The sequence below is a fragment of the Ammospiza caudacuta genome, chromosome 9 (genome assembly GCF_027887145.1).
Source record: "Ammospiza caudacuta isolate bAmmCau1 chromosome 9, bAmmCau1.pri, whole genome shotgun sequence".
Taxonomy (NCBI): domain Eukaryota; kingdom Metazoa; phylum Chordata; class Aves; order Passeriformes; family Passerellidae; genus Ammospiza; species Ammospiza caudacuta.
Genome location: NC_080601.1, coordinates 32993144 through 33020055, shown reverse-complemented (window position 1 = coordinate 33020055; position 26912 = coordinate 32993144). Strand labels below are relative to the sequence as shown.

At 37.6% G+C, this 26912-nt stretch overlaps 1 protein-coding gene across 2 annotated transcripts; it reads left to right on the top strand.

Moving 5' to 3' along the window:
• The first annotated feature begins 9374 nt into the window (after positions 1–9374).
• Positions 9375–25711, top strand: FAM204A (family with sequence similarity 204 member A). Of its 2 annotated transcripts, none has more exons than XM_058810508.1 (8): positions 9375–9744; positions 9847–10158; positions 11052–11142; positions 11656–11689; positions 12271–12370; positions 14079–14168; positions 24903–25009; positions 25357–25711. In XM_058810508.1, the coding sequence occupies exons 2-8, from the start codon at positions 9925–9927 to the stop codon at positions 25406–25408; spliced, it is 708 nt and encodes a 235-aa protein (XP_058666491.1). In that variant the 5' UTR covers positions 9375–9744; positions 9847–9924; the 3' UTR covers positions 25409–25711. The 2 variants fall into 2 exon arrangements, with proteins under 2 accessions (XP_058666491.1, XP_058666490.1); XM_058810507.1 differs by having other exon boundaries at positions 12268–12370.
• The last annotated feature ends 1201 nt before the right edge of the window (positions 25712–26912 follow it).

The following is a 26912-nucleotide window of genomic DNA, read 5'->3' as shown; positions in this document are numbered from 1 at the left end:
GTTATTGTTTTCTTTTTAATATAAGAGTTCAAACATTTTTTTTCCCAGGATACCTATTGGTATAATGAAAAGGAAAGCAGTTTTGGGGTAGGGATAGGTAGGGTTGTTGCAACTGTAGCATCTGGGTGCTGCTCACTGCAGGTCCTTTCTGGACATGCCCCCTTTGAAGGGATTAGCAGCAGGCAGCTCCAGGCAGCCCCTGGGTATCGCCTGGCATGTCCCTGACACTCTGCTGACAGTAAAATAAGTTTATTATTGCAGCCACAGAGACCTGATGTTCTGGAAGAATCTCAAACTGGTCACTCAGGCTGGCCATAGAGCCAACAAGGACTACCACAGGATACACTGAAACCCAGCACAAGGCATTGCAGCTGGAGTACCCAACGATTGTGTGCTTCACAAATTGTCTTTTATGAAACAATAAATGGTGTTTATTTCCCCTGGTTATAAAAGAGGATCCGAGAATTCCTCGGATGTTCCAAAAATGTAAAACAGGATCAGCAGTGAGAGATGTTGAAGCAGCAGCGTTTCCCTGAGAAGCAGCCAACTTAGAAGTGGAATATGGATTAGTGTCATCAGGAGCAGCAGCAAGAGCTGCACAGGCAGTCTGATGGGGCACTTCCTTCGCACATCATTCTGAGGCTCTACAGCTGAGCCACTCAGAAAATCACAGCTGAAAAAATTGTGTCCAGAACTATCAAGCAGATTTGCACCTTCTCTACACTCTGAATTTTACAGGTTACTGAATAAAGATGAATGAATATCTCATGTAGCAGGTGGAATTTCCATCTCCTGAAAAGAAAAAAATAGCTCCACTACCATAAACAGCAATGGCGTGACCCAGAGTTCGATGTGCCATACTGGGTCTTTGCAGGAGTCTGTAATCTCTTGTCAGATGAAAAAAAATAAAAACTCTTTTTAAACAATTCAGTCAATCTCTTCTTTATTTATTTATTTTTTTATTTGTAAGAAATGTAAGTGGGAAGTCTCTGTCGTTGTGATATAACAAAAAACCACTCAATGAATTTTCTTCTTTAACATGCCATTCTGAGATTATTTAAATATTCTTATTAAATATAAACAGAAAATATGCTAAAAATCAGCCCTCCACATTGATTCAGTGGTAGCATTAATTTCAGTCTCTAACTGGCTGCAGTCAACAAGCCTTCAGAGAGCTTGGAATCTCTTCTCTTAGTGAAACTGGCCATCAAGATCAAAAACCATCAAGGCATTGATTACTGAATGATTAATGTCAGACTAAAAGACCAATCAATATTTATATTGGGAGTTTTTGAAGTGGCAAAATATATCTAAGGTCCAAAGGCTCAATAATGTGGTGGTTTTTTTCAATTTTAAACCATTTGGAGTTACCATAGGGCAAATTTAGATCACCTGACATGGCTCCACTTAAAAACAGCATTCTACAAGTCTGGGTTTACTTTCTAAGATGTCTCAAGGCAGGCACCTAAAATTGCAAGTACCAGAATACTTTAGAAAACATAAGCTTTTATTTCCAAAGCACTGAAAGTTATTATTCTTACTGACATCCAGACATGAAAAAGCCTTATTTATTCACCTCACATACTCAGAACCACATGACTTGCTTTGCCCTTGATTGAGTTGGATTTTCACAGTGCCCTTATTTTGGTCACTTAAGTTTGCTCTTATATAACTTTTTGTGTTCTTATTCACATTCTGAAAAAGTTGAAGAATTCAAAGTAATAAGTTTTCCAGTATGAAGATCTATAGTATTTACCACTACAAAATTAGCTTTTAAAGACCTTCATGCTACCTATAGGCTTTGTTATACAAAGATTCCTTGTCTTGATATTGAAAACTTTTATCAGTCTTCTGTTTAAGGTGAAATATCTCTGGCCATGAAGAGCCCTGCTCTGTAAGATGGAAAGGTAATGATAGAGTTTTAAATTCCTCCTTGGTCCATCCCATGGTGTAACATAATCCCCAGGCTTTTACTACCTGGCACATCCTAGGAGCAGGTGAAAAATATGACAAGTCCTAATTTTAATATTAAAGAACAACTCTACCCAGAGTGTACTTTTACCCCTACGTGCTAGTCCTTTGTGCCATCAGGAAACAAGGCAAGCTTCTGATTCTCAATTTACAGATGGGAAGAAACACTGGGGGAGCAGGACCAAGTGACCTATCAAACCTGTGGGTGATATCAGCCTCACAAGCAGGAGCTCATAACTTCCAAGTCAGGCCAGAAACCTCCAACTGTGATCATAGACCTCTTGAAAATAGTCAAATGGATCAGAGTCATATTAACTATGCATTTAAATTAGGCAGTTTGTTATAATTGCAAATTTAATCTGAATTCTGTGTGTGCAATAAAATTTAGAACTACCTCAAATATGTTTCTCATAGCAGATTGCAATTTTTAGTTTCTTGACATTGTGTAGATGTCAGGAAAGGGTTACTGTGATCCCTATTACTTTTAATATGCCCTGAAGATAAGTGAATCAAGATGAAAAAATACAAGAACCTCATAATCCATACTCTCTGTGCTGTTCACTTCCTAAGGAGTGTTCTATATGAGGGAAATGATCCATATTATATGTATACTATAGCAGAACAGATCTATTTTCCATCTGCTACATTTTCCCCTCTTCAAACTCTACTCCCTCTGTTGGTACAATCAAAAGATGGCCACTTGTCCTCAAAGAGAAAAATACAGTAAACATCTAAATTTATATAATCTATTCCATGTTTTTCATCAAAATACACAAAAAATCAACATAATTATTATAGATTCTTAGAAACGAGTTAGGCCTTTACAGTTAGCTACCTCATTTTATTCTAAAATTCAACAAACTCTGAGAAAATCTCTTTTTTTTATACAATCTTTTGGATATGTCATTTGCCATTTATATTTGATGGCCTTAAGGAAAAAAAAAGTTGCAAAAAGGTATTAATGCAAGTAGATAATAAAGCTGCATTCTATAAATCTATAGCAGCTTACAGTAATCATTAAAGCATGCAAAACTCTTTCATCTATTCAAAAATATGCAGTGCACAGAATGCCTGCTAAGGTGCATGACAAGTCAGAGTTAAATATATATTAATAAATGAATTAGCTTCATAAATAATAGCCATAATGACATTTTAGGAGACAATAAGTCTGAGGATTGTCAGAAAATGGTTGATGTATGAGCTTCACGTCTCAGTGATTCTTCAAAATGAATAGGCTTTGCGAGATAGTTCAGACCCACGACCAGCCTATTTCCTTGAATAATTTACTTGTTGTCAATTTGTACAGCCACATTACACATGCAAATTGTGCTGCCTGTGCAAACACCACTTGGAGATGATAAAAACAAATTTACGAAGGCTATAGAGGAAGGATTTATTTCACTTTCTCGCCCAGGTCAAGCAATACATGTATCTGACGATTGTGTGTACCCAATTTTGTTGTAATTATATCAGCAAATTATTCTTTATAATCTTATTATTTTTAGCAGTCTCCTTGTGCTTGGGATAATTAGCTTTCTTCACTCAGTGTAAAAACAATTCAACTTGCCAGCTAGGCAGGGCACAGCTCCATTATCTGTTTTGGGTTTAAATTTATTCCCTATATTCTTGGACACTTTGTGTAAATTAAAAATTTCATAGTCCCTAATACTGTACACGCTGTTCATTCAGTGATGAATTAAGGTCCCTAAACCTCTACGTTTGCTATTAGATATCTCACCCACTTTATATGTTAATCTGTGCTAATGAATTCCACAACCCCTAGCCACAGCGAGATGACTAAAATTATTACCACTTACAGAGATATGCCTTTTTCATTTAAAGTTCAATTCAAATTGCTCCCATAAACAGTCTGCCACACAAAGATACCTCCTTTAAAGAAGAGTTACTTACCTGTAAGTAGAGTTCTCTGAAGGTAGCACTATCTGTGGATACACATTCCCAGCCACGTGACCCCTGGTTTGTGGCAGGGGGGAGTGGATCCATCCCTTGATAGTTAAGACTTTTTCCTCAAGGCACTTCATTACCTCTGCAGCTCCTGTGCCTCAAGGGCTGTTTATATCACAGCCTGTCAACACAACCACCCTGCACTTTTGGAAGGGCCTGGACCAGGCTGGAGAGCAGAGAGGCTCCTCAGAGTGGTGGCCATTGTGTTGAGGGAACATCTACACAGCAGCTCTGCACTGAGCAAACCTCAGGTGTGTGTCCTCCTCCCTCTCAGGATTGCTACCTATGAGCCTTCACAGCAAGAACAGCAAATCCACTGAAACAAAAACACAGAAGGCAACAAAAATCTGGCACAGTATCACACGTGTAGCACGAGAGTCACCCAACTGTCAGCTTGCCCACGGTGCAGCTTCTTGCACTTCACAAAGCCTGGCTACACAACCAAAATTCTACTGCTCTCAAAAGGAAAATAATTTAAATATTACATTTTTCTCAATAAAGGAGAACAGCAATACCCTCTGTTGAGCGATTGTGTTTCAAACCAGTAGAGGGCATTGGCATACACAGAGACTAAATAGGTTTGTTACAGGAGCTTCCAAAATCAGCTGTTATTTATAAAAATGAAACAATAGCACACTTCAAATACACTACAAAGTAACAAAACTAGCCCTTCAAAGTTAAATCAACACAAAAATAAAACGATTGAGATGCTTATAAGACTTTCCAATTATATAGACCTTTATTGCAGTACAAATACAAAACTAATTAATTTTATCTAATATCCTTGAAAAGTAGTTAAAATAGTGTTGTTTGTTTCACAAACTAAGCCAAGGAGAGGTTAAGTAGCGTGCCCCAGCTCCATATCTGAGGGCCACATGAACACTCCCTATTGTACTTCTAAACAAGATCTATTAATACACAAAGCAAAATTCTTTGAGAGGTTAAGAAAACTGCTTTCTCACCCTTCTGTATAAGAAAAGTCAGGTGCCGCTCCATTTGGTGATATGGTAGAAGGATGTTTCTCTTCTATTCCAGAGAAATGCATCCAAGATCCCAACCCAGCATAAAGATTTTGCATTCATTACAACAAAATTTGGATTGATATATTTGGATCAATGAAATTTGTCCAGTGCTAGGTGAAAACCCTCACATGGTAGTGAATTACATGACTTCAGGTTCCATAAAACATATCCTGTACTCAAAATAACAAATGCAGCAGCAGAGGGGTCAGGTCAGAAAACACAACAGTCCCCATGCCCCAAGTGAACCCCAAAGGAATGAAAAAATGCTGTGGCACAACTAAGTGAACTTAACACCCTCAGTTCCTGCCCTGGATGGACCCAGATGAGTCAGGTTGAGTTTGGTATGGGCACATCTCCAACTGCTCACTGATGCTTCTGCCTTCTGCAAAAAACTCATTCCAGAGAACCCAGATCATCAGCACCTTGAAGTGCTTAAACTTTTTTTTGGTACACCTACACTGCAAGATTAATTTGTTCCTTGGCTTGACCCTCTGAAATACACTGCAGACTCTGTTGATGCCCTGGAGTCCAAATGGGCTCAAAACCTTCACAGTTTATGCTCACAACAGACAAGAGTGATGAGAACTCTTCCACTTGAGAGGCACTGAAATTGAAAATACCTTGTTCGTTCCTCACAGGAATCCTGTGGCAAGAATGGGAACCTAGTACAGATCTTCCAAGCTTCAATGTGGAATTTTGAACAGGTCTTATTTCCTCCCTGAATACCCACTGTGTGTTACTGATGTAGAAATTCCTTTTTTAAAGAGTAGACAAAGCAAGTTGTTCATGGGCTGCTGATGCTTTAAACCACAGAGATTTCTTTCTGATCCTGTGGTCAGAATTTTCATCAAAATGCAAACCTCAGAGGAGCAAGGACATTGTAAATGGTGCCATGAAATATTCTCATTAAAGCTCAGGGCTTGATGCTACATTAATCAGTTATGTACTTTGCTGTAATAAGAAAATTTAGAAACATCTGGGCAGACTTGCTTAGATCTTATATAGCAGAGTATGTGGGAAAAAAGCCATCTGTAAACCTTTTAACTGACTTTAAATGTTCATTTGACTATAACTATTTCAAAGGATTGATAAAAAGTATATTTTAAGTTAGCATCAAATTAAAAGTTTAGGAAAGAAAACTCAGAGGCTATTATATTGTCTTTACATCTCTCTTTCAAATCATACTAATTTTACTTTCCATGTATTAAATTTAACCATGGTAGAAAAATTTCTCATTATGTTAGCAAAAATGAATACAAGGTAGATAGTATACTAACACAATGACTGTAATCTGCTAATACAATAAGGCCTTCCCATTATGTTTAAAGAAGAATCCAGTTCTTGATCATTTTGACACAATTTGAAAATACAGTTTCAAAAGGATAGAATAGAAATATGGAATATTTCACTGCTTAAGAAAAAGTTTCTTATGTCTTCATTTACTGCTAAGAAACAGATAATAATGGAACATTTATGTTGGAGTAGATTTCATTTCTGCACTAGGAAATTGTGTATATTTTGTGGAAATAAGTATGTAAGGAGTATTTGTGATTAGTTAAACATGTTTTCAAACCTGTATCCAAGGAACTGGTTCAGGCCTTCAGTGTGTTCTACAGTTGGCCTGAAAATGTGAATTGCACTGTGAGAACCTGCCATGGGGACCTGGCACACACACAGTCTGCAGCTTTTCTGGGCTCTGACAGCTCTCACCACTTCTGTGATGGTACTCATGAAGAGAGTTTCAAAAAGAACCCAAAATACATCTGACAAAGTACACTATCAGAACTGGAACTCATGGTAGTGTCTGCAAATATCCCACAGCAGGGAAAGGAAGACATAAAGATGGATAAAAAAAATCACCAAGAATCTGACAAATCATAGAGATCCTGGAAGATTCAAATTAAACCTGTTGTTACATTTAATTGCAGCAGTTCTTCCTTCTAAAGTTCAAGTCATTTTTAATAACAGCATCAGAAATATCTGAGCTGTAATTACTGTGGTGTGCCAGTTTGATGTTCCACAGGAATCTCGTTTCATTCATGAGAGTCATTGCTTGGCAAGCCTCCAGGACAGGAATTCAAGTGAGAAAGGAAATTAGATCAGTTGACCAAAAGGAAATAAATCAGATTATTTGAATATTTGCTCAATGGGGAACAGAAAATTGCCATCAGAAAAAGTCGACACTGAATCAAGTGTTGGCCACAATAGCAGCCCTCAGAAATTTGATGTAGGGACATCAGGGCTGGTCACAAGGTTGTGCCACCTTCTATTTTCTTCTGCAGATAAAAAGACTTTACACATTATTTCAGCACAAAAACCCAGCAGTAAGTTGCAAATTCTGATAAGTAGCCAGCAAACTCTTTTGTAGTTCCACCAAGCACTTTGTGGATACAAACACTTCTGGACTGATGAAAGTCCAGCAGGAGCCCTTGCCACCATTTTTCCTATGGAAGAATCTGTGAGAAGTCAGAATTATTTTGTGGGAGGACTGGAGACTACCCTGAAAATGTGGCTTTTAAAATGATGAGAACATTTAATTTGTAACTATAAAATACAGTTAATGTGGATACTTGAGTACTTCATTTGTGTGCACCACCAGTGCCATTCTTGCTACAAATTGCCAAAAAAGGAGCATGATGTTCGGATACAAATTGTGTAATGAAATTAAACTTGCCTTCTGAAAATGTATCCCTACCAAACATATAAATTTACAGGTCATAAAGATGTCACACACCTTTTAATTTTATGAGTGTGTTCAAATTGGGTCACATTAAGAGAATATCGTGTAGCCTAATGGTCTAACAACTCACTAGAACAAATGGCAATGAATATCCAGTATCAATACAATTATTAATTACCAGTTATCTGTGTACCAAATACAACCAATTATTCAATGTAAATAAAATAACTCTCTTAAAAATTGATTTCCCAGATGAGAGGAAAATCTAGTTAGCAAGCTGAGTGTGAAATTTACATGTAGTTCATGAAAAAGGGATTACTTACGGAATTAATTGATTTTAGAAATGAATCTGAGGATGTAAAATTATGGCATAAAAGGAAAACAATCTGAAGATCTGATTTATGTTCATGAGAAAAGCATTTAGCTTTTCCTTCCATGCACAGCCAATCCCAGAAGCTGGGATCAACCAAAAAATCCCTATTTATATCCATATTCCCAATTATCCACCTTCACAACACCTGCCCTTTTCTCATTCCCCTTTTGTTTGTCCGCAACTGGGTTGTGCTGTGGTTTGGGGTCAGCAATTCCTTTCTCAAAATTCACATTATCATATTGAGATAGAGTTTTCAACCAGTCAAACTGTCACTCAAAAGTACATCTTCTCACAGATTATTTGGGAGATGGAAACCTCCTGTTTTTCAGACACATTTCAGTGCTGGTGATGTCAGCCTTGTCCCTTCATCTTTTCCTTGTGCCTCCCTTCCCGTTGCTCCTTCTGTGCAAAATGTTCTTGGTGAATCACATTCAGGCTGGTCCCAGATACCTGTGTTGTCTGCCTCACCTAGGAAAGCTGAAAGGACAAAGTGTAACAGAATCTTAGAGATTTGCTCTGTACAGACTTCGCATTTTTGTGGTTTTCTCATTGCCACATTAATCCAAGGCATTACCAGGAACTTTGGAAGGATTCTTGAAGAGTATGACCCTCATCATTCTGTCCCAGCAGAAACATTTTGGTGTGGCTTAACTACAAGGTTTACTGTTGGAAGAGACACCAAATTCCTTTATGGCAGCAAGGATGGCTGTACAACTTGATGCTTGTCCTTCTTCTGAAACAACCTCAAGTCTGATGAAGAGAAGCTGAGGGAGTTGGGGGTGTTTAGTGTGGAAAAAGAAGAGGCTCAAGGGGGACATTATCGTTTTCTGAGTCCCTGACAGGAGGCTGGAGCCACACTGGCAGCAGGCTCTGCTCCCAGGGAATAAGAGATTTGATGAAATGGCCTTCTATTGCACCAGTTGAGATTTAACTTGGACATTAGGAGCAATTTTTTCACTGGAAAGGTGACAACATTGGAATGGGCTGCCCAGTGACGTGATAGAGCCACCAGCCCTGGAGGTGACGCCAGCAAAGACTGCATGTAGCACCCGGTGTCATGGTCTGGTGGATACAGTGGCGTTGGGTCGTAAACTGGACACGGATCTGGGAGGCCTTTTCCAATCTAAATGGTTCTGAGACTCCGACAACCCCTCGCCAGCACACGCCATCCCCCCAGCCCCGCCGCCCCCTTCACAGCGATCCCTTCACAGCGCTCCCCTCACAGCGCTGACCGCCATGGCCGCCCCGCCCCTCCCGGGACACCCGGGCCGCCCCGCCCCGCCCCGCTGCCATGGCGACCGGCGGGCCCGCTGATTGGCTGCGCGGCCCCGCCCAATCCGCGCGCGAGGTGTTCCGGCGGTGCCAAGATGGCGGCCAGGTAAACACGGCCGCGGGCGGCGGCGCTGAGAAGGCTCCGCGGGCACCGGGGCACGGCGAGAGCCCGCTGCCTTCCCCCGGGCCGGCCTTGAGCCGCGTTTCTCTTCGGCTCCCCTCACTTCCCCGGCCTGCCGCCTCCCCGCACCGGCTCTCCCCTGCCGGGGCCCGGGAAGGGGAGGCGGCTCTGCGGTCCCGGGAAGTTGCCCCTGAGGAGGCCCCGGAGGCGTTTGCTGCAGTGTCGCCCCTAAACTAAAAGGAGCTGTAAGCAAACGCTTAGGGGCACAACTTTAAAGGACGAGGAGTGGTGAAAATAGTAGTCTCAGCCTCTGTAATCAAGTTGTCTTCTTTCTGCAATAGTAAGTATTAGCGCCTTTATAATGTGCTTATCTGAAACATGTAGGAAAAGCAAAAATATTTCTGATGACGTGTTTTGCTGTTTCTGTTTCTCTCTTCTGCAGGTTGCTTTTGTGTTGGGATGGGTAACCTGGTGTCTTTGCAGTGACTTGAAATAGTTTGGACTTAAAATAAACTGGAAGATGTGGAGTGGGCTGTTACCTCCAGGACTGAATGAAAGTGATGTTGATCTGAGTTCTGATGATGGAGACGAATCACCTGATTCCTGTTCAAAGCAAGAGACAAAAGAAGATACTGAAAGAGTTCAGGGGACTGGACAAGAAAGTAATGGTGGCAGTGAACCTCTTGTACCAGTGACAGATGAAGAAGGTGAATTTCAAACGTGCCCTCCTGGAGTTTCTGTAAATATCTGGAATGTATGTATCATTACTGGTCTCCAAATGAGCACGATGCAATGTACTCAAATGGTTGATTTTTAAATTAAAGTAATTAGCTGTTGAATAGTCAATATACAGATCTGAAATTGGGTTAAATATGATCTGAGTATACAAACCTTAGATTGTTTGAAGCAAGGTGAACAGGAATTTAGGAAGTAGTTAGGTGGTAGTTTGGTGGTGATTGAAAGCACAGCAAGGAGCTGTCATAACTATACAGTTGTGTAAAAGTTGTGTTTTCAGTGGTTTATGGGCTCTGAGCTGCTTGGTAGGTGCTTTCTGCATTGGTAAGGATTTACAGCTCAGTGTTTCATACCTGGGGAGGGGAGGTGTGCCCTGCTGCTTGCTAATTGCAAACATTCAGACTCAAGAGTTCCTTATAACCTCCTGATTTTACAGTTGCATGTAAAGACTGGGGAAAACAAAAAACCCTTAACAAAACAATATGTTTTAGGCTTTAGATTCAAAATAAGAATTGGCAAAAAATAGTTGCCTTCTTTCACCCCTCAGTCCTTGTAGGTAGCCTGCTGTTCAAGGGCCATGCTGTCACTAATTTGTGAATTACAAACTACCAGCTAGGCAATAAAAATCCATGCTATAGCTCAGGAAAGCAAAAGTGTGTTCTGTGTCACATCCCATGGGAGAACTGTCAGATCTGAACAGCCCTGGGATGTGGGAAGGGCACAGAGTCAGAGGTGTTGAAATATTTGCACCAGTTCCAGTTTAACACCATCAGCGTCCCATGGTCTCGATTTATAGGTTGGGATGTAGCAGATAACACAAGGCACTGTGGGTAATTATACATGTCTCTATGTAATTTCTCAAAAATGGGGGGAAAATTACAAGTACTGACTTGGTTTTTCATAATCTTGTAGAAATTTGTGGAGCTTCAGAAGAAACACCAGGAAATGAAAATGCAAGTGAGAGAGGAAAACAGATGCCGAAAAAGGAAGCGCCGCCGAAAAGGTGTTATTTTAAAAATTAATAGAATTTATTTTTTTCCAATTAAATTAGTATCAGTACATGCTGTTTTCTGGGTGGTTTGAGGTTTTCTTTCTTGTGTCTTTTTTTTTAATGAAAAATTGTATTCTAGCTGTTATCTAGGATTTTATTTTTCTGCTTGTATGCATCACTTGCAAGGTTGCAGTGAGGTTGTAGACAGATTGCTACATGGAATGCAAGTAATTATTTGTTCTCCTCTTTAAAAGGAGGCAAAATTTAATTAATACTGATTTATAGTGGTTAAGTGTATTTCAGTAGTTCTACAAAAGTTTTGCACATTCTGGTTAAAGCTTCACAGATATTTGAGGAGTTTCTTATAGCTGGGTGGTTTAAATCCACATGATCATTGGGTAAAAATCCCTGTGTGTTGATCTTTCAAAGGAAATGTGACCAATTAGAGCTCTGTTAACTTCATTGGATGCTGTGGGGTATCACTGTGTAATGTTGGATTTTTTTTTCTTTTTTTTTTTCCCTTAGCAAAGCAGAGAGAGAGCGATGAAGTGGCTCAGAGGTATAACCAGGTCAATGGGATTACCTGAGGTCTGTTAGTAGCAGGCAAAACTTAAAATAAGCCTGACCACATTCATAGCCAAAGCCTGGCTTTGAGCATTGTGTAAATTATCTTTTAAATTTGCTCAATGTCTCTGTTGGGCAGGCTGAATTTGTACTGGTGATTGCTTGATGGGGTGTGATTGCTTGATTTTAAAAATCTACACAAATGTATCATTTAATGTAACTTTTAGTAGACTTAATGCTCTTCCTACTTCCTTCATACAAGCTCCTGTTCAGCCTGGTCCTTCCCTTCTATTTCCTCCTTGGCAGTGTTAGATTTATGGTTAGACTTGACCTTAAAGAACTTTTTCAACCTAAATGGTTCTTTGATTCTATCAGCTTGCTTTGAAGATTGCTCCCCCTTTGTGTAAGTGTAATTTCACAATAATTAATTTCACTTTTTTAAAAAACTGAATGGGTACAAAGGCTATGTCTGCCAAATGGAGGAGTTTATTTTAGCTTTGAAAAGGATATTACAAATTGTGGAAAGGAAAGTGGTTATAGCAATGACTTGTTTGTTTGTTTATTTGTTTTTAGTAGTCAGCAGTTGGAAAATGAAGACAGATGGAAGGAACTTACACAATACTTTGGAATCAATGATAGATTTGAATCACCTGTGGATGGCAGGGCTCCACAAAAGGTGACTGTTATTACAAGGGCAGTGTCAGCTCGTGTTTGGCAGTAAAAGAGCTTGTCCTTAACTGAGATAGGAGTGAAACTGAGGCTGTCTGAGGGTAAATGATAACAGTTGCTCTGAGGAAGGATAATTTTGTGAGCTTTTTAAATAAATGCCCTTGAATGGTGGCTGTGCTTTCTTTTAAGACAGTATCCAGGCTTGTTTCCTGTCTGGTTTTGTTTTTCCTGTTTTCCTGTTGTGAGAGGCAGAACACTTCATAAGCATTGTTTGACTTTTCCTTTTATTTTGCTTCATTGTGTTTTAACTTTAAAATGTGTCCCATAAATTCTTCAGTTGGCACCAGTGGCTACAAGAATTAAAGGTGCAATCCTGGCATACATTTTGACTGGATTCATAACAAATTCTGTTAATAAATATTACTGTGTGACTAGTCATATCTGAAATAATTGGCACACACAATGGGTTAGTTAAGAATCTCACTACACTGGGAGTTTCTGGCAGTGCTGTTGGCTCTATAATATTTCTTATGAAGTTCTCTGTTAAGTTCTGTTACATGAAATGTTCAGTTAGCTTCCTTTATGATAATTCTTGTATTTTTAATTTTCTTTAAGTAAGTTTCTACATGCAGGTCATGAAGATTTGTTTGCTTCTTATTTTTGGTGACTATTTAGTTGTCATTGAAGTGGTCAGGATAGATCTGGAATGAGGCCCAAAGTGTTAAAGTGCAGATGTTTCATTGGAATTTCAGGGATATTATTACTAGTGGAAGATATGCTTTGCTATTTTCAGAAGAGGCATCTTAACAGAATTTGCCATCACTGCAACTTCCAATTGTGCTTTTTTTTTTCATCTTCCACCTGAAATAACTCAAGTGCAGTGTTTGCAGATCACTGTTTCTCAAGAATTCCATTAGTTTGTTCCTTTTTATCTCTTAAAAAGTCTATGTTACAGAATTGTCAAATGTGTTTTCTTTAGTTCACTAATATTTAAATTCAGTGAGGCTGTAAATTATCTTTTGTTATGAGAGTGAGTTTTTTGGTGAAATTCTGAAGTCAGTGCTATCCTTTTGCACTCCATCAGAAATTTACAACTGTAATTTCCAGGACATAGTTACTTTTTATTGTTGTGTTATTTGTAAATGTTGCCATTAAACAAGTTATGTTTACCTTTGAAAATAAGAAAACAACCCTTAAATCCTGAAGCTTTCTCATTGTTTTCCATAGGGCTGCTAGAATTTTTAATTTATTAGCACAGTGGAGTGGCTTTGTGCCAGAACTCTGGTTTTTGGGTAAAGATAAGATCTTAGAACTGTAACGATACAGTGGTAATTGCCATTCTTCATGTTACCTGACACATATATTTCACATTTTGTTTAGAAAGCTCCAGGGATGGAAGAGATAAGCCAGATCTTCAGATGAAATTTTATTGTGACAGGCATAAACTAGCCCGTGTAATTTTTTTCACCTATAGTATTATCCTGCACATAAGGTGGAACTAATGCAATGATTTGTGCTCAGACAGCCTCTCAGTGAATTCTTAATTATACTGTCCATTACAATACACAGCCAGAGTGATTTGTGGTACACAGAAATTACAGGTTTGTGCAGTGTCTTAAAGAATTTATGAAAGAAATATTTTTAGAAAGGAGGTATTCCCTTTAAATATGTTCTTTTTGTTCTAAAGGCATTTACTTTTTTTTTTCTTTTCCTAGTCTGGCCTGGAACTGAGCATAGAGAAGTGTGTGGCTGAAGGTGACATTGCCAAGGCTGAGGAGCTGAGTGACAGATTGGCCACTCGTGAGGTAAGTGGGCTGTTAACAAAAACTCTGAGGGGCCATTTAGTTTTGCACATCTGGACTCAGAGTGTCATGAGTAGAACAGCATTGAAGGTTGTTGGCAGCATCTTTCCAGTTTCCTGAGCACAGTCAGTCAGTGATTTCAAGACTTTGCTGCTGATCTGGCAATGCTTGGATAGTTGTAGCTGTGTTTAAGAATTGAAAATAAATCCATGAGCTGTCCCAAGTACTTGCTTTAGAGCCTTGCTGCTCACTCCACAGCTCAGAGGAGTTGGTCTGGTCATCTGTGTGGAGCTTTTGTTTTTTCTCTATGTTGCAAGCCAGGAGGACAGGGGTAGGATGTTCCCTTCCTCTCAGTTCCCTGTGCCTCATAATTTGTTTTTTTGCATTACCTCTCCCATAATCATGGGAAGCCTGAAGACAGGTAGAGATTTAGCAAGCCTAGAGCAAATAAGGACATATGAACCCCAAGCTGGGTGCCAATACTTGTTTTTCTGTGTATTTTTGTGGTCAGGAGTTGATGGCTGGAAGAATTTTTAAGAAGAATGGGAGTAGATGGTTGTCTCTCTGTACTACTGCTGTAGCCTTAGAATTGTGGTGGATAATTTTTTCTCCTTGTCATAATTGTTCAGTGTATAAATACATACCTAAAACCAAGTGCAAAGTAACACAGTTTTTTTCAAGATGTTGTCTTGATAGTTGGTGTAGCTGAATAATTTCATGAAAGCTGTGCTCTCTTTACCACAAAAGTGGGAGAGAAAAAATCAGTATGTAGAGGTCTTAGTGAATACTTAAAACTGGTGAGGAATTTATCAGATAGCTCTGGTAACTTCATCTAAGAAATTATTCAATTTGTGCACATAGGGTAAGTGGTAGCAGCTGAAGTAAAAATAGCTGAAGTCCACAGAGGCTGTTTTCCCCACTGCTAGTTGTGCATAGGGGAGAAAATGCAGAGGAAAAAATTAGGTTAATAAAATAATTTAACAGTTTTGAAGCCAGGTAAGAAAAAAAAATACTATTTCAGTGAGTGGAAAAATGATCTTTTTAAAGTAATTTGAGTAGTATGATTTAAACTATAAATCTTTTAGATTTATACTAAAAAATAATTATATAATGTTTTGCTTTCATTCCTGTATCTTGAATATTCTTCCATCTTCACAAAGGTAATGGCAATTTTCTGTCCACTGTATATGCTTGCAAAATTCAAAGGTATTAGAAGAGGATTAGGAAAGCAAAGACAAATTTTAGCTGCTTCTCATTCTCATACAAATATTTTACATGTTTCTTAAACACAGTGTTTTAAACTAAGCTTTAATGTAAAATTGCAGATTTAAATCTGTTTCATGCAATGTATTACAATATTGTGATGACTTTAAAAACAGACAGCTTTTGAAGTGGGAAATACAGTTCTTAAGGTTCTCTGAGGTTAGGTAAAAGTAACTGTTCCTCAGTGAGTGTTCTTACAAAATCATTAAACTCCTCCATTTAGTCACTCAGGGCAGTTTCTAATGACTAGACTCTTATCTGCCTTGTCACCAGAGATCACAAAACTTCAGCCTGCAAAGATAACAGCTATTGACAGTGGTAGGATTGTGCCCTGATGTTCCCTTCAAGTCTGACCAGCTTCTGACTGTTTTATTACCTTTCATGTGTACAACATGAAAAACACTTGCTGTTCTCCTTCACAAATGTCATTATCCCATCTCCTCTAAAGTGGTTGGAGTATTATAATCAATAAAACATACTGAGGTTCTAGTGCAAATTGTTTGACTATAAAAACAAATTAATGTAAGAAGTTTTAAGGTTTTGTAATATTTATGATAAACTGTTATCTGATTTTGGTAGCCATGGGATTATACAACATCTAGCATATCCCAGGTGCTCCAGCAGTGTATTATTATTTGTGGAACATTAGCTCCAAATTGTTGACTTTCAAATATTAGCATGTTGTAATTCTGAAAACAAAATGCTTGAAACATTATTAGTATTCACAGCCTTGACTTGGTTTTGGTTAAGTGGGTTTATCTGAACAAATAATATGTTGAAAGAAGAAAAACTCAAATGGCTGGCTTGATCTCTCATGAGGAGTTCTGTCGAGGCAGTATCCATGTGAATTCACTGGGGTTCTCTGCTCTTGTGGAGATGTGCTCCATTGCTCACTGCAAGGTTCATTTTGCTTTGTGATTTTCAGAAGCTTTTTTTTAATGGAGCTTTTAAAATACTTTTTTTTCCTAAGGAAATTCTTCTAACAGTGACTGTTTCAGTGAAGAGCTATAAAAAGAGGATTTGATTATGGAAGAGGCTGATTGAACAGTCATTGTTTTGTACACAAGTACACTTAATAAAATATTGCTTTCATGTTGTATTCATTCAGTTGCTACTTTTCTTCTCATAGCAGTTTACAGAAATGTTTATTTTAATATACAATGCCTCTAAGAAGTGAGTTAATTTTAAATTATGTGGCTATTTGTATCCCTCTAACTTCCAAATGCAGCACAGCTCTGTGGAACTGCACTGTGGCTGTATTGAAGTGCACCCCTTCTGAAGTCTGGGGTAATAAGTGGATGAATTATTGTTCTTTTATCTCAACTTCATCTCTTTATGTATAGTTTTCATTTTTCTTGAGCGGTGTCACAGGGCTGGGGACAGAGAGTGTGTGAGAAAGAGCTGTGTGGTGTTTGGGGTGCAGCCCCCCTTGCAGCCATGTGAGAAATGTTCAGTGGGTAGGTGTTCTTTTTGAAATCAGGTGTATGGGGTTTTAATCGGCACCATTTTCTTTTGCAAGAAGCAGTGACTGGAACCTGCTGATAAAGCTTTTGCTTTGAGGCACAGATCCCAGAGTTCTTACAGCCGTTTCCTGCCTTAATAAGTGAAACTAATTTTTGATGTATAACATTTATAAGCCTGTGAAACTGATAGGGCAGCTTCAGTATTTAGAAAAATGAAGCCAAAAATAAACAGATGATGAGTATAGACGGTAGAAACATGTCCTAAAAAGCAAAGGAATGTCAAAATGATGCTGTCAATATCCTGTCGTCGTGACACAGTGAGAAAAGGTTTTTTAAAATCAGATTCATTTAAAATCAGTGATGACTTAGGCAATATGCATAATCTAGCAGCTGTCAGTGCATCATGGAATTTTGCATTCTAAAAACCTAAATGATTCAGCTTTAAGGTTTTGGGTCTTCAGGTTTCCAGGTGGAACTTGTTGCAGGTTCTTTAAGGAAAATGCTGCTGCTGCACTGGTTAGATGAACCTTTGGGTAATATATTTGTTGTTTTCTTTTCCTGATTTTAAAACAAAGCTTCTCAGTCCAGGAGCATTTGGGGTTTTGGAGTGAGAATTAGAACTTGAGCACCTCCTGCATGAGGCTGTATTTACTGGTGGCTGCATGGGTGGATTCATATGTAGCTTTTGGGACTGGCTGATGTGTTCCCCCTCTTTTGTTGGCAGTTGCATTTCTATTATAAAAATGAACTGTATGTATTACACTGCTGAATATTTTGTCTAATCTCTGGACAAACCTCACTGCCAAGTGTTACCCCTTGTCTCTTGCTGTCAGTCATCAGGGTAGCAAATCTCTACCTGTGGCATCCTTGGCCATCCCCACAGTGCATTCTCTTGGGGAGTGTTCTGCTTCCCTGAGAGGTCTGGTGATCCTGGAGTTCTTGATTTCATTGTTTTATACACAAGTGAAGATTTTCCTGAAAAAATATGGGCATCTCTGCATTATGTGGTAGAGGATAATTTAGGCCTTCAGTAACTCTGCTCCTTCAGCTTCTGGCTGGAGCACCTCAGTGCTGTGATGAAATTACAGTGTCCAAGATCAACACTGCTTTGATAAATGTGTTGAGCAGCAAAATAATACAGTGGGTCATACTCCTTAATTCACTGTAGAGCTTCAAGCACAGTTAGACTGAATTATTTCTTTAATGCCTTCAGTACAGTACTATTAGTATTAAAAAATGAACAATTCATTGCAGTGTGCATGGTACAATATGCACAGTTAGTGTTTATTGTTGTAATCCTGTTGCTGTCTTTGTTATCACATTCCAGGGCTTCCAGCATGGGCAGAGTCCTTCATGTTTTATAGTTGTGCTGTTCAGATGTGGCCTGGCAAACCTAAAGCTGTTGTTTGAACATTGCATTTAAGGATGACTTATTTAACTTGAGTGATGCCAATAGAAATGTTAATGTAGGAGTTACCAAAAAAAAATCTGAGCCTTTTAGAATGAAAGTTATAAAGGGAATAAAGCACATGTGAACATTTATCTGGGCTGAAATGACAAGATTTTTTTGGTGGTGCCTTAGGGTAGGATAGCTGAGATCTAATAGTAGCAGATTCTTGGGATATGGAGCTGGGAACAGACACTTGGAATTATGTCAACTTCTTAATGCTTTGTGAAAATTTTTTTCTGGAATTCTGTCTTGAGATGTAATTAAATTGTTCCTACTGTGTTAGTGGGAATCCACCTAGATTTCTTTAAAGAATAAATGTTGATAAATTAGAGCACTGTGACTGTGAATAGCTGGATGTGTTTATCCCTTTGAGAATGGATGGTATGTGCAGATATCTGCTAATTTCACTCTGCTTTAAATCAGTTTCAATCTGGAGTGATACTTGTAAAATTTTTCATAGGTAAACCAAAAAAATCTTAAAAGATTCCCCACCACCACTCCTTACATATATTTTTCCTCCTAGTGAAAGAGTTTTTTTCTTAGTGTTTTTGTGCTCAAATCATGGTTTGGTTGTATTCTACAAAATGCAGAATATAGATTTCTTATGGCTCTAATACTGTGAGAACTAATCTGACTAAAGCCCAAACTTTGCACATATTGGTGGGGTTTTTTTGTGTGAGCTGCCTGGTAGGCAGGTGCCACATTGTCTAAGAACACATTAGCCTGAGGACTGTAACTTGAACACAGTTATATCATCTTGACCATATTAGACTTACCTGTCAAAAGTAACTTCTAAAATATTTTGTAATTTAATGTGCTAAATTGCTGCAGCACATGTCAGTCTCTAAATACCCCAGACTTTTTGACAGCACTTCCTGAGTGCCTGGCTTAGTGTCTTCTGGCATTTTGGGGAAAGACTTAAAAAGCTGCAATTTATGGGGACACTGGTATTTAATCCAACTTAAATGAAAGATCTGCGTTGTAATTGATGAAATTAATTGGCTATTCACTGGAATATCATCCTCATGTTACAGTAAGATCAGTCCTGCTGTTGGCTTTAAAATTTGATGCATCAGTTTTGACCATTTTCTCATGCTCAAATTAGTGTCTCCTGTCTGCAAGTAGCCTTTAGTCATATAAATTAGAAAGGGAAGTACACAAGGCAGTTTGTTGGTTATAACTGCTGAGAACCATTCTGGAAACTGGTTTCCATGAGAGAATCCGGGTAGGAAATGGTTGGTTGTGGTGACATTACTGTCAGAGATGGACAGGAGTTAGTACATGGTGCTATTCTGTTGGTAAAATGAAATTTCTAAGTTCTGTGCAACATTCACAATTTCTCAGTGTTTTTAGGTACCTGAAGTGGTGCAGTTTTATGTGGAGTGTAACCAAGCACAAATTAACTTGGAACTCTTGTTGTGGAAGAACTGTCCCCCTCACCCTCCACCAAAAAAAGGAAAAAAATAAGAGGTTTTTTATCTGTGAAGGATTTCCTTTCTTACCTTGGTGAAGGTGCTTCCAAATACTCCTCTTCATTGAGGTGGTTTTCTTTTAACCTTTGGAACATGGCAGGGTTATCACCTAGAATTACATTCTTATGCTCCCTTAATTATGTATATCTTTTCCTTAACAAACCTTAAAAAAAGATTTCAGATGTTACAAGTCTAATTAAAGAGACAGACAAAGCACAGTTTATACTGTAGATTTTTTCTGCAGTTCAATTAATCAGCATGTTTTCTCTTTTAATTAAAACCATTTTAGTAAATTAAAGCCCACAGCAAAACACATATATAATTTGTTTGTAATTAGCTCTTAATTGGTGGTAGTTGAAGCTTAGCACCCTTGGTTTCTTTCTTCATGATTGCCATTTTATTAGCAGCCAGTCATTAATTAATCTTTTTTTCTAATTAGCTTATAAAACTGTTGATGGCACATTATTGTAAATGTGATTTTAAGTTCAAAGCTTGTTAATAAGCTTTCTTACTTAGAAGAACAGAGATAAAGAAATTGCTGAAAACAGTACTACAGTTCTTTTTTTAAAACTGCCTTTGTTATAAGGGGGCTCTGTAAAGCATCTAACAGCTTATGGTTAATTTTTTAATGCTGTGTTTTCTCGTGAATGGAGGAAGTTACTTGCATTTAAATGTTTAAGTCTAGCAAAGAGCTTAATATTAGAACAGTTTCCTGTCCTTGCTCCATTACTGTGTCATCCAAATATAATGTGTGTCCAAATATTATGCTGTGTTGTAATACACAGCATAAAAATACAACAAAGGTATTACAAAGTATTTTAAAGGGGAAGTTGAGCACATCATTGAAAGGGGACAATTTTCACTGCAAAATCCACTCGGTATTCTTGTTTGCTTTATATATTTTATATACGTCAGCAATGGATAACATTCCATAACATAAAAGGAGAAAATCATTGCTAGAGGCAAGCCTGAAATAACTAGATTCATATTTGATGAGAAACTGTAACACTATATTAAAAGGCTGTTTGGCTTCTCTGCTATGATCACAGGATATTTCAGGACCTGTTTGAATATAGATGTTGTGTTGGAGCTTTTGTAGGTTTAATATTTTGTATTTCATACCTCAGTACTTCTGGAGCAGTTCTTGATTCCGTTGTCTCGTACTTGTATCGTTCAGCATTTACATTTTACAGTTCTATCTTAAAGGCAAGTCTTTGCTTTGTGATATTTAATGTTAAATGTCCTGATTTGCAAGGAAGTTTTCTGGAAGTTACAGTAAATTCTGTTGGAACTTAATAAAAATGTTTACTCTTCTGCCTGAACTTTACATTCTATTTCAACTTCAGCCATTACTTTGCTTGTTTTAAAAGTGTTTTACGATGCTGTGCAAGAAACACTAGAAAGGGATAGCTGACAAGGAAAAAATTAAAAATTGGATAAAAAGTAAATGAATAATGTCATATTACTAAAAAGATGAGAGGCTAATTTGTGCCGACTTTTTGCTAATTTTGTTCAAGCCTCAAAATGAGGAGCTGTCACCCGTTCTGTGTAGCACTGATGACAGTGCCAATGATCCATGAAATAAGCTGCCGCTGGCTTTGTTCTGATAAGAATGAACAAATCTGCACAATGTACGGCTCCCAGAATCTCATTTTCATACTTGCATGCAGGCTAAAAGAAATAAGCTGTTTGCAGGCTTGATTAATCAGACATTTGAGGGTTTTTTGTCTCTTTGATCTCTTTCGTCTCCTAGGTAACTTGCTTGACATTAATGTTGAGCTTGAGTAAAGACAATCAGGAATTGTAGACCAAACTGATATAAAAATTAAAGACCTTAACACTTTAAGTACTCCAGTAATGGTTCCGCTTTACTTCAGAAAACATCTGTTTTCATTTAATTAAAGAACAAAAGAGAGTGGCATAAATATTTTTCATAGAGACCTGTTATTCCACAAAAAGTTAAAGTATGATAATTGGTATTTTTAAATAAATGCCTTGGAAGTGTTCAAAAAGAAGCAAAGCTTCAGATATTTGTTACAAGGTAACAATTTCAGATGAGTAGGAAATTTTCATTTATGCTGCATTAAACATCTAGAGTAAGATATTTGACATGATTATTGGTCAACTTCCAAATGGAAAGGGCTTTGCCCTGTCGAAACTAAGTTGTTTTTTAAGTTTGTCTCAAAATACAAATATATATAGTGTTACAAGGATGAACCATTATATCAGCTTTACTACCCAGTATGATTTACACACTTTAAACCTGTAAAATTGAAAGGAATTTAAAAAAAAAAAAATGTCGCAGTGCGTTTGCTTGAGGTTATGCAGACGCTTTTACAAATCTTCCAAGTGGCTGTAAAGATGAATGCCTCAAGGGTCTAGCCAGGGCCCTGCTTTTCCAACCAGCTAAAGCCCTTATCTTAAATCCAAGCAAAGTACCATTAATCTTTTTGAAAGACCTTTTATGGCTTTTAATATATCCCAAATTAGAACATTTTACACCCTTGGTTCCTGAAATATGGTGATAAAAAGCCTTTAGAGCTTAATTTTCCTTACTGCGTGCTCTGACCAATTTGCAGTTCTTTGTGATAATGTTTAGACACCTTAATTAAAATGCAGCAAAATATTGGATGTTCTATATGGAAAATGCTGATACTTTGACTACACAAGAAATTGTTGTATATATTTTTATTCATGCTTTCTTACTTCTTTTAAGATTGTATTTTATTGAGTTATCTGATGACCTGAAATGTTAGTATTTTTTTTTTTTTAATGTAAAATCCATTGACCAAGCTTTTATGGATTTCTTATGGGGGGGAGCAGGGAGTGAAGATGTGTGTCTGGGTTTGGGTGGGAGCAGAAGACATTTAATCTGACTAAAATGTTTGTGTGTGTTTATATGCAACATTTGTTTTCATATCTTGAAAATTTAACTATGTAGCCTAGAAATTGTAACAATGCTGCAAAATGTTTCTGCATTTACTTCCACATACACTGCAGAGGCTCTTATTATCCCATTTTTTCTGTACTTTTCAAAGATGGAAGAACTCATTCTGTCTTCCAGAAAATGCAGATAAAAAGATTTTTCTGCAGCACTTGTTTAGAGCTCCCTTGTGTATATTTCTATGTGTATAAGTGCTCAGTAGGCCACTAGAATATATTTTAAGGAGATTCTGTTATTCATCACACAGTAAAAGTTAATTTTCAAGTGTGTTAGGAGGTAAAATACCTCTAATAAAGGCATGGTTCTGCTGACTGACTTCAGCCATCAGATTGCTGTATTGTTTAAACTAATAATTACTCCTGTTTCAATTTAAAAGTAAACATTTTTTGAATATTTTAGGTGAGTTTTCTTAAGCATTTTTATACTGCAATTATATTAAGGTTAATAGCTGTCCTTAAATATTAAGTGACATGCAAATAAAAGAATGTTATGTTTTAGTCTTTCACCTGAAATTTAGCAGTTCAGATGTTGGCATTGAATTACTGTTAATAAAAACCATTAATGCTCAGGGGAAAATTACATAGATAATATAAAAGTTTTGAAGTAGCTGATCACAATATTTTGTGCATGATGATGATTCCAAAGGTACATATTTAGGATCTTATAACACATGCAAATACTGGGTGAGACACTTGTTCAGTTTTTCCTTTTTAAATAGTATGTTTATGAAAATATCTATTTTCCTATCAAACTGTTATGCTCAGCTCCTGTCTGCTTGTGTTGGCAGCATTTAGAGCATCAAACAAAGCACAGCCTGAGTTGTGCTTGCTGCCTTTCCTTAAAGGCTCCTTTCTTCTTTCTTGAACCCTTAGAGGACCATAAGGTAGAAGTGCTTGTTGTGGTGCTGGTTTGGATTTTTTCTTTTTTTTTTTGCTTTGTTAACAAAATGATCACCTACCTATTGTGTGTTTGATGGGATAGTTGTGGAAAATGTGTCAGTGCATCTTCACCTGCAGATGTGTTCTAGAGTTCTCTCTCATCTTACCTGGGTAAAGCATTTCTCAGAGTAAATATTTGTCTGCATAGATGCTGCAGATTATCCAAGTGTGTTACCATGAATAGTGGAACTTCAGCCACGGTGTTAAAGAGTGTTCTTCCCCTTGGGTCTCCCATTCTTTGATGCCCCCATGGCATTTTGGGGGACATTTAGAATATCCAGTTTGCTGGATATAACTGTCTGCAAATTCCAGGAGGTTTGGGTGTGGATTGAAGGAAAACCTGTTTGCCCACATCAGTTTGTAGCAATTTGGGGTAAATGAATTGCGTGCTTGTCTTGGAGAATAGCAGTAACTTCTGAGAATGAATTCCTTCACAAATCATGTCAAGTCAAGGCAGCAACCACAAAATTTAACTACAAGTTATGAATGTTGATTAAGGGAAATAAACTGGTCATAGTTCACTGTGTCTTCTATTTTTTTTTACATTACTCTTCCCTGCCTTGCCCTCCTGCACTTCACATTCACTAAAGTGAACTTAATTCTCACAGTCTGCATCAGTTTATGGATGTGGTATTCACCTACATGGAAAGCTGGCATATCACACCCTTGCAGTCTAAAAGCTTGTAATGTGGAGATAGACACTAAGGACACTGCATCATGTATTTTTGGAGAGACTGATTAAAACCTGTCTAGTGGTACTAGTGAAAAATGTGTCATGGTAGCAGCTCTTCCTGTATCAAAATGTCTTTTTGGGTGTTTTTGATACTTGTAAGACCCAATTGTGTTGTGTTGGCATATCTGAGCAAGACTGGTCCTGATAATGGAGAGTGTGTATTTGGATATGTCTGTCTGTATAAAACAAACAAACAAAAGGATCCAGTGAGCTGTTGCCTTTGGGTTTTGGTTTTGAAAATGAGGGATTTGGTGAAAAAGAACTGCTTGCCCCAGGATCCCACACCTTTGTGTTCCCCTCGAGAGACACTCTTGTTTGTCCAGTCTTACAGTGCATCATCAGCCTAATATTTGAAATATTTTGGTATCTATGGATTTTGAGAAACAATATCAGTCCAAGTAATTTGGGAGGCTTAAATTTCATATGAGCCATTTGCATCTAATCAGTTTTCCTTTGTTCCTTTTCATGTCTTAGCTTGGTGTGAAAATTGCCAAAGCTGCCGCTTGCCGCAACTTTGTAAAAGCCAAGCAAGAAGCAGAGGCTGCCCAGGAAGCTCAAAAGAAAAAGAAGCTTGCTTGGGGGTAAGTCATTTGAGTATGGAATTAAACATTTGTGGTTTCATTGGCACTAAGTGTGTACAATACAATCTCAGTTAAATGTTTTTTTTTTAGTTGAAATAGGCTTGTGCTAATCTAATTTGTTTAGTTTAACCTTGTTGGGTTTTGCTGGGCTTTTTTAGGAGTGTATCAGACTTAAATAGAGAGGCTTTATCAGAAATAAAGTGGTGGTTGTGTGGCTGTATTTGTCTTCATGTCTTTATTACAGTATTAAAAATAAGTTATTTTTGTTGTTGTTAAGAATAACGTGCTTAAATACCTAAAACACATACTCTCATCATTCCTAATGTGGATTTTGTGCTCTGTTTCAGATTTGAAGCCAAGAAAAGATGGGAAACAAAAAGCAACATGGGATACATGTAGTCCATCCTGTTTTCTTCAGGAGTCGAATACCTGTTGTTACTTGAAGAATTTTTGTGGGCACCTTATTAAATCTAAACATAAAATCCCCCAGAACACAACACATCAAATGCCTAGTATTTATATTAATGTTTTTAAACTGCACTATCTTGTTTTGTCACTCTCTTATAAATAATACAGCAAAAATACTATCTAAATATCAATACTGGGTTAAACTTTCCTCCTTGATATGAAACTTAAAGATAATACATTTCAGGATGAATTTGGAGTCTGGCAGAGAATTCTCTGAAGTTGAAATAAAATTCTTGGTCCAAATGTGTTCTGTGCTGTACTGCTATTCTAGTGTGTGGGTGTGAGGAGAGGGGTATGTTTGCTTCTTGGGGCTACACAGACTTAATGCAGTAAGTACTTCTTTTCTACTTGTAAGGTGGGGAAAGACACTAAATAAAGAGCAAACCCAACCTGTCTTTTTTAAACCAAGGGCATTTATAGCCTTAGTAAATATAAATATTAAAAAAAAAAACCAAACAGGAAGAAGTCCATCCTCCCTCTCCTGGAAGGATCTGGTACTATTGGTCATATCCTGGTGCCATGTTCTTCATAATATTTCAGATTCCCAGTTTTCTTTCCTTCCTAAGAAAACAGGTTTTAAAAGTCCTAGATAAAAATAAATAAATACATATCTTGGAAATTTATCTGAACTGTTATGTTGTACAGTTAACTGCACCCAAGATACAAATGCAGATTTTACTCCAAGTCAAATGTTTTACAGATCAATTAGGATTTGAATGTTTATGTTATAAGATTATAACAAGAATTGATGATAATGTTTCTTCAAAATTGTTCTCAGTGAAAAGTAAGTACACATTCAAAACTAATAACTTTTCTCCCTGAAGCTCTTGCATATATGTTTAGTCACCACAATGCCTGAATTGAATTGGTAATGTAAATGTCAGTTATTGTTAACCAAGATTAATATGTTTCAGGCCAAAGGTATGGTATTAGTGTAATGGTGATTTACTGTGGAAGTACTTGGGGCTAAAACAACTTGCCAACAAATAGCAATTTGAAGTTTTACAGCAGCAATTCGAAGAGTTCAGGTTTGCAGTCCAAGATGGAATAGTGCATTTTTGTTCATTAGCCCTCGGGATATTTGATTCTTTTTTTTAACATCATATTTCTTTCACACAGATGAGAGTTTGCAATATGGTAATCTGCAGTTAGCTGTAATTAGTTATGATGACAGAGTTGAATACAATTGCCAGGATTGTAAATTGGGGCCTAAGCAGGTTTCTGCAGTATAACGTCATAAATCTCACACTATGGTTTGCAAACTTTTGTGTGGAAGGAAGCAAATGCTATCTCTAGTGAAGTGATTGTAAAGGTAAGTTTCATGTTTGCATGTGAAAACACACAGGTTACACCATGAGCTTCATCAGCATCTTCCTCGGTTCCAAATGTTCCTGTCCAGAAGCTACAGGCAATCTGTCCATGATTTCTGGGGGCT